The 7,937-nt window shown below is 56.7% G+C and overlaps 1 protein-coding gene across 5 annotated transcripts in view; it reads left to right on the forward strand.

The window, feature by feature from the left end:
- The window catches only part of Mgmt (O-6-methylguanine-DNA methyltransferase), a 238,775-nt gene extending 231,077 nt beyond the window's left edge, over positions 1 to 7,698 (forward strand). For 4 of the 5 annotated variants that reach the window (XM_047553762.1, XM_047553763.1, XM_047553761.1 and 1 more), the window contains one exon: positions 5,380 to 5,685. In XM_047553762.1, the coding sequence (XP_047409718.1) occupies positions 5,380 to 5,586 (207 nt within the window). In that variant the 3' untranslated portion in view covers positions 5,587 to 5,685. Of the gene's footprint in view, positions 1 to 5,379; positions 5,686 to 7,514 lie in introns of those variants that run through there. The other variant, XM_047553760.1, reaches the window with a different exon arrangement.
- The last annotated feature ends 239 nt before the right edge of the window (positions 7,699 to 7,937 follow it).

Consider the following 7,937-nt stretch of genomic DNA (forward strand, 5'->3'; position numbering starts at 1 on the left):
GCTCAGCCACACCACTGGCCCCACATGTGCCGAGGGTCTTGTTACTGTGCCTGTGCGATGCTTCCCAGTCAGGTATCTGAAGGTGGTTTCTGATGTCTCTCAACAAAGCCCATTCTCCATCCTGGCTCTGGAAGGCCACCTTCCTCTCCCAGGTTGTGGCTCAGTTGAGTCCTGAGCTTCGCCGTAGGTTAGAGGCAGCTCGGCGCTGCTGCTCTGTGGCTCCGTGCGCGCCCCTTGAGAACGTGCTCACACTCCCCGCGCCTCCCATGCATCCCCCGCACCCCCTCCTGAGGCAGCTTCTCCTCTGCACGCCCCGGGGGTAGAGCAGGCCTTTCTCATCTCCCCATGGAGGTGGACTCCCTCCGGAGGCCTGGCCTGCCCTGCAGCAGGAAGCGGAACGCAGGCAATGTGCTGGTGGATGGAAATGTCCTTTCATGCAGTTCCTTCTCACACACAAAAGTGGAAGCTGTCCCTTCGGTGGGGGCCAACGCCACTTGCTCCCTTGGTGCACAACTGACTCCTCTGTGGCTAATCACGCTCCCGTGGCCAGGACGTCCAACCTCCCACCTGCTTTTGTGATTCCAGCGGTTCCTCCTCGCTCTCTGTGATGGAGATACCGTGGCTGGTTAGCGACCTGCTCCTGGCGATATTCAGAAACATTTATTGTTCTGCAAACCAGCGTGACTCTCCCCTGCTATTAATCTCCATGAACGTCTCTGTGCAGACACAGCCCAGGCACTGAAATTTATAAAATAGGGTCTCGCTGGGCTTTAAACTCTTAATGCCCACAAAGTGCACATATGGATGTCCCTGTCACGTGCTGAACCAGGAAAGGAGGTGCCAGCCGAATCAGAGGGAAGGTTTCTGGGCACCTATCTCTCACTCTCGGTACCGGCAACCCTCCTGAGTCAGGATGGCCTCTGTGTTGAGGAGCCCTTCTGCAGGCTCCTGTCAGTGCCAGCAGGTGCCATGCCTGAGCAGCTTCAGGTGGTACACAGGCGTGCCCCAGGTGCTGGAGCCAGATAACCTGATGCTGTGCCAGGCCTGGCAGCTCAGGCCAGGTTCCCTCCACGCTGCACTGCAGGCCTCCTTAGTGGGACTGGGACGATCAGGAGGCAACCCATCAGACAGCCGTGCCTGGTGGCCCTGTCCTCAGTGGGTGTCTCCTGGGTGAGCTGACATCCCCAGACAGCACTGTGTGTGCCACCTCCTCCCCAGCAGCACCAAGTCAAGACAGGCTCATGGGAAACACGCCCCACATCAGGCTGAGCAGAGCAGGTGTGTTGGAGAGTAGAAATGGATTCCGAGTGTGGCACTAGGAAGCTCCTCGTGTGACCCTTCCTTCGGTGGCTCTCAGTAAACGGGACCAGTGTATGTCACAGCACTGGCCGTTGGCATGGGTTTATCTCCCCACCACCCCCATCCAGGGTCGGGGACGGGTTTTGTGGTGTGGGAGTCACCTCCATTTTAGAGCTTGAGTTGGCCAAGTTTTCTGGCAGGACTCGCCACCCTGGGGGAAGGTTGCACCCCACCCTGCAGGAGAGGATGGCCAGTGGCCCACGACATGGAACTGGAGAATCTGCCTTCCCACCACCACGCCCCCTTCCGTTCTATCCCGAGACAGAATTTGCTAAATGCAGTTCAGAGGCGATCAATACGAGCTCGGAGAGTTTCCCACCTTTTTTAAACAAACATTCCTGAGGAGTGAGTTTGCTTGCAGATCGCCATGAGCGTTGATGACCCCCGAGTCCTGTTCTGCCAGCCACCCAGATGGCTGTTGATAAAGATTTAGCATCATGTTCTAAGTGTCAGGTTGTCAGTGGAGCTGAACCATTTGACCAGAAGAAGAAAACGCACAGGGAGCTATTGATTACAGCTTCTCCGTGTCACTTGTTCACCAGGATTTAGGTATTGATGAGGCTGCGAGTGAAAACAAGCTTTTTCCCTTGTGGGCTCTGCCCGGAAGAACAAAGGCGAAGTTGGAAGAAATACTCAGCCAGTTCCAGAATCAGAGGGATTCCATTATTGATTGAAAGGCCCCTTCATGTTATTTTTGTTGGAGACAAATCTATGGGTTTGGAAGTTTTATAGCATTTGAGAAAGGGTCTGCGTAAGTGATGGATTCGCGTATTGGATGAATTAGATTTCACAGCATGAAGATTCCAATGCAGCTGTGATATTATGAGCTTCTTGCTTATTGATAAAAATTACATTTTATGCAGCACAGGCTTAAGGAAGAGAGCGCAGAGGGTGCAGATCCTTTGAAAATGCCCTCCGGGTCCCAATAAATTTTAGTGGGTTTCATTGTTGTAATAGTTGGAAATCTGCCACCAAAACTGATGAGAAACAGTGTCCCTGTTTCTAGTGGTAAGAACAGTGCCCATTTGATAGGTCACCTGCTCCCTATACACGTGTACTTAAGATGGAGACTGGCCCTAGCTGTCACGTAATTGCTCTGTGCCATCCGTCCCAGTGTCTGTATTGATACACCGAAGGAGGAGGGGGTGGCTCGTCTTACTGATTCCATAACCTCATAGGTCAGGGAAGGAAAAACATCAAAGCTCAGATGTGGAATCCGCTGTTAGGTAAGAACATGGGATTGGGCCTGAATGTTCACAAACTCAGTGGAGTTACACACCCACATCTCTTTCAGTCCAAACTGAGAACTGGGTATTTTCTAATACTGTCCTTGATCTAACTATTAAAGTGACTGTTACACTGGGTAAAAGCCATCAGAATAAATATCCATTCTCAGTGTTTTTCTGCTGCTCCTTCCAAGAAGGTTGGGGTCAGCTGCTGCATGTCACTATGTAACCCAAAACTTGTATCAAACTAGGTAGGCCAAGTTCCATGAGGTAAGGAAAGCCGCCCCATCATCTGCCAGCACAGTCCACCCCCAACAAGGCCCACCACCACTTGAAGAGACGGTGCGTGCCTGGAGCTGTTGGGCAGCCCTGAGCGGGCTCAGCCCACTTGTCTCTTAGCAGCTGTGTGAACTTGGTTTTGACGCCTGGCCTGGGTGTGCTCAGAGAGCCCTCCACCTGGGTCTAAAGGATGGATTGTCAGTACAGGTTACCTGTTCCCACTGACCTGGTTAAGCACAGTGTCCAGGATGTGGGCTGGGACCCGTGTCCACGGGCCCCCAGGGGCACACTTGGCAAGTGAGGACATGGGGATGACAACAGGATGCCTGCTCCAAGGTCTCAGGCAGAGGGTTTCAGGTGCAGAGCCTGGAGGCTCCAAGCCCGTGTGGCCAGCAGCTTCTACTTTGTCTGGCACACTTACCTTGGTGGCTGGGGGACGGCAGGACCTGGAGAGTTCTGAGCCTCGGGCAAGCCAGAAGAAGGGAAGGTGGGAATCAGGTGGGTCCCAGCAGCAGTCTGGGAACACTTGCCCACGGGGTCCTCCTGGAATGACCGTTTCCTGTCAAGCAGGGCACTCAGAGCAGGGCAGCCTGGGGGTGTCCAAGACACACCGCTCCAGCCCAGACACCTGCTATGCACCTTCCTGTGTCAGGAAAGCTCAGAGTCTTCCAGAAAGAGATGCTGGGCAGTCAGCACCCAGGTGTTCCCCTTGGACTGGGGACAGTACACATTCGTAGCTGTAGCTATAACTGTCCATAGTGTGCTCTGTACTGTTTCACTACCAACCAAAAAGAAGTAGGTGACCAGAAGTCATCCACCCACTGTAGCTTCCTAGGGGTAAATTACATCCCCAACTTTTCTACCTGTGCTCCGAGCCAAATGAGGAAATGATGGAGGATGCCAAGATGTATTACCTGTACTCGGGTGAAAACAAGATTGGAGAACAGCATGACCAGAGCATCTCCCAGTAACTCGCCAGAATCAGACCCCTGTCTCCAGTCTCAGTGGCTAGGCTCAGGCCTCCCCAGACCAGGCTCTCCAGAGACATCAGAGCACCCACACCAGGGGACAGGCCAGTCACCTGCAGGAACCCACAAGGTGCTGAGCTGGACGTTCCATCCCTCCCTCCTCTGAGTGAGAGTGGGTGAGGCCAGAAGCATCCCTCACATGGAAACAGAAGGCCAGGGCAGCTCCCCTGTCTCCACAGACTGTGGGCCATGGAGTGCTTCTTGTCACACAGCCCAGCCACCAGTGCAAGACAGACTGTCCCTGAGGGCCACCGCTGGAGAAGGCCCACACCCTTCTGCAGAGAATAGGACTTCCCTCCTCCTGGCGGGCTGGGCTGCGGAGGCAAGCCTCAAACAGGACCATCGTCCGTGTGGCTGCAGGAGCGGGGAGCACAGCCACTTGGCAGTGAGCCTGGCCTGGAATCCTGCACTCTCGGGCTCTTGGCATCCAGAACCTTGGATCTGGAATGTCAGCCACAGATCTGCGTGGTCCTGACCTCGGGCCAGGAAAATACTGGGCTGGGTCCTGTTCTTGAGCCATCTGAGACAAGTTGGGCACTCTGGGGTTTTCCTGCCTGCCCCACCTCTGGGGCCGTGTGACGTCCTCTCACACTGCAGGTGAGTGTGGGCACATGCTCAGAGCACACAGACCCAAGTCCACAGCACTGTACCGACACCATGCCTTGGTCACCTGCGGAGATGGTCTGTGTGACGACATGGCTTGTTTTCCCTGCCAGGTGGCCTGCCTTTGGTGGCACTATGCTAGGTTGAGACAGGAGTATAAGGACTCAGTGTGCCTCTCAGGCTAAAGAGCTGGGGCAGCCCTGTTGCCCCAAACCATCTGAGTGGGGAGGCCCAGCACCCGGGTCTGACGCCTTGCTGGGACAGAGATGCCAACTGACCATGCCCTGCTGCCAGGTGGGCTGGCATTGGAATGGAAGCTGGCACCTCTCAGAGCCCTCTGAGTTCCCAGAGGGCAAAGGAGAGTAAATGTATCCCAGCACTTGGGACATGTAGATCTGGCCAGCTGTTCCTGTAAAGGGCCACATGGGTAATTTAGCCTGGCAAAGCAGCCACAGAGGACGTGTGACTGAAGGGGTAATTGTGCACCAATAAACCTTATTTGCAAAACCAGGAGTGGATGACACGGGGTCCACAGCCAACCATCCCTGGGCTGAACTTGACCTGTGAAAGACTGTCCTCCCTGAAACTCCCTGATACCGCCCGAGGTTCCGTCTCGCAGATCTTGGAAATGGAATCTTAACTACTGAAAGCGTGCTTGATAACCTAGTCCTTGGGACATTTTCTCCTCCCGATCTTGGGGTGGTGAGGAGGAAGCCCCACGTCACACTCTCTCCTCACTGCAGCCCATGCAGGACCCCAGAGACGCGAGACCTGGGGAGGGGTGAGAGACAGCCAGCAGCCTGCCCGACCCAAACTGCCACCTGGCAAGTGCTGGACCTGTCCTGATCGCAGCCAGATTGATGGTGGTGCCCTCTGTTTTTCAGGTCCCCATCCTCATCCCGTGTCACAGAGTGGTCTGCAGCAGCGGAGCCTTGGGCAACTACTCTGGAGGACGGTCCGTGAAGGAGTGGCTTCTGGCCCACGAGGCTGTCCAGGCGGGGAAGCCAGCCTACTGGGTGTCGAGTCAAGGCGGGACCTGTCTCGGGGCAGCCGGTAGCACCAGTGGCTCCCAGCGTGCTGGCCGAAATTGAGTGTGTGTATTTGAAGTGAACATTTGAGTGACACATAAATGTAATGGTGCACCCGAAGCAGGATGCGTGTGGCACCACTGTATTAAAAGAGTGGATGTGTCCCGGTGGACGTGGCGTGTCTGCCCTTTCTTGTTTCCACACTTTACAGCAGAATGAGTTCAAACGGCCGGCCGGCGTGCATGCCCTGGGTTCTCCCGGCTAACGCAGCCATTGTTCCATTTTCAATGCCCATTAAAATGGGAACAGGAGAGTGGGGGAGGCCTGGCGAGCCTTAGGCCCCTGCCCGGGGAGGCAGAGCAGCTGGCACCCACAGGCAACAGCTGGCTGCCCGGGGCCCCACTTGGGCCGTCCCAAGTGTCCACACTGAGCAGCTGGCCCCGCCCGGCAGGCTCCCCGTCCTTCCTGGGCGTCTGCCCCACTGAGGTGATGCCGTGTGGTTCTCAGCGTCCGCATGAGTCTCCCTGCAGGAAGGGCCAGGCAGGGAACAGGTGTCCTGCAGAGGTTCTCTAGCCCTGCTTCCGACTGGCAGGAAGGTGGTGCAGGACAGATCTTCACACCCTCTGCACTGGAGAAAGTAACCATGCCCCAGCAGGTCCGAAGCAGTGCTCTTGGGATGAGGCTTGGCTGTGCGGACCCCTTTCTGGGCCAGCAGGTTTCCCCCAGCCAGACCCTGGGCTCTCTTGCTTTCCTCTGGGCGGCATGTAGGGAGGGACACAGGCCTGGGGGGGCCCCAGAGCTGAGCCTGGAAGTCCAAGTCCACACGTGGAGGTCAGCTCATGTCGACAGCAGCCATGGCGACTATGTCCAGCCTGCCATTGACCCCGTCTGACACTTGATGCTCATGTCATCCTCTTAGCTTGAAATAAAGTTTGCCTGAAATGGAGGGAGGCCAGTAGCTCAGGGTGGAGAATGGAAGCCACGCCCGGCCGTGTGGGAGAAAGCCACTTTCACCCCAGGCTGCCACGGCGCGGACCACAGCAGGGAGTTGCCAGTCACCGAACCCTGGAAGGACACACAGCCTCATCACGTGCAGTCGGGCTGTGTTTAGCATCACATGTCACCTTCACACCACGGAGAACGAACTTGGGCCCTTTCTCCCCGATTCACAGTCCCCTGTATCTTCATCTTACGTTAGCCAGACTAACTCTGGGCGTTTCCTTGAACACAGCAGCTGGCCAGCACCGTTCATCCCGAGCGTGGTGGTCCTCAGTCGCTCTGAAGTGAGGCGAGCCACCCTCTGATGATGGGTCTGTAGACCCCTGGTTTCTCAGGACAGCCCTGAGCAGCATGCTGCGCCGCGCATACCAGCACCGTGCTGTCTGGCCTCACGAGGTGTCCCTGCTCCTTTCCGCCCTGGTGTCACTGTGAAGGCAGAGGGGCCTAGACGTCTCTGTACGACACGTCTGGGAAGACGTGTTGGGGGGCAGGTGCCCTCTGCCTCGGGCTCCATGGCTCAGTCGTGCTGTGCACCTGGCCCCCAGCACCCTAGAGTCCAGGAATTGCTGCCTTCGTCCTCAGCCTGAGTGGAACAGGGTCCTGGCTCCCAAATGCAGCTCCAGGCCTGTGCCTCCATGTGTCCTGTGTGTCTGCATTCCAACAGAGGGCGCTGTGGCTGCAGAGTGCCGGGGAGAACCCACCCCGCTGCTGTCGGGTGAACTTGACAGGCTAGCGCCGAGAGGGTCCCGAAGACGCCCTCCTGGGCGGGGAGCCCCTGAGAGCCCTGCACCCAGGAGCCTCCCCTGCAACCTCCATATTTCCATGTGGGGCCAGGCTGAGAGGAGGAGGGCTGTGTGACCAGTGAGGGCCAAGCCCCAGCACGTTGGCACCACCAGGGGACCTGGCAGCTTCGTGCAGCCTGGACCGGCAGGCAGGCCTGCTTAGGCCGCGCCCTGGAGCGGTGCAAAAGCCACGTCTGTTCTGTCTCCCAGGGTCTCCTCGGCGCTGTCATATCAGGCTCCACAGATGCCCCGAGGTGGCCGTTGACAGAGGCAGCGGGACTCACACCACATGGCCATGTACTGCTGCAAGGACAAGCTCTGCAGAGGCGACATGAAACGCGGCACGGCTTGCCTAGAGCCGCTGCGGCTCAAGGTTACGGCGCAGCTCGTGCAAATAAAGAAGAAAGGAAAGGCATAAAGAAATACGAAAATATTTTCCAAATAAAAAGAAATGTCGAAACAAGAAAGCTGTGTTCTTTGGCCTCAGCCCCAGGTCCCCTCACCTGCCAGGTCTCCCGGCCAGAGCTGTGGGGCTTTGAAAGCTGACACGAGATCATGGCTCGGCTGGCTCTGCTGCTTCTCATGTCCCCAGAGGCAGGGTGGCGAGACTCAAAGCGCCTTTGCTCCTGGGGT

This window comes from Sciurus carolinensis, chromosome 5 (genome assembly GCF_902686445.1).
Source record: "Sciurus carolinensis chromosome 5, mSciCar1.2, whole genome shotgun sequence".
Taxonomy (NCBI): Eukaryota; Metazoa; Chordata; class Mammalia; order Rodentia; family Sciuridae; genus Sciurus; species Sciurus carolinensis.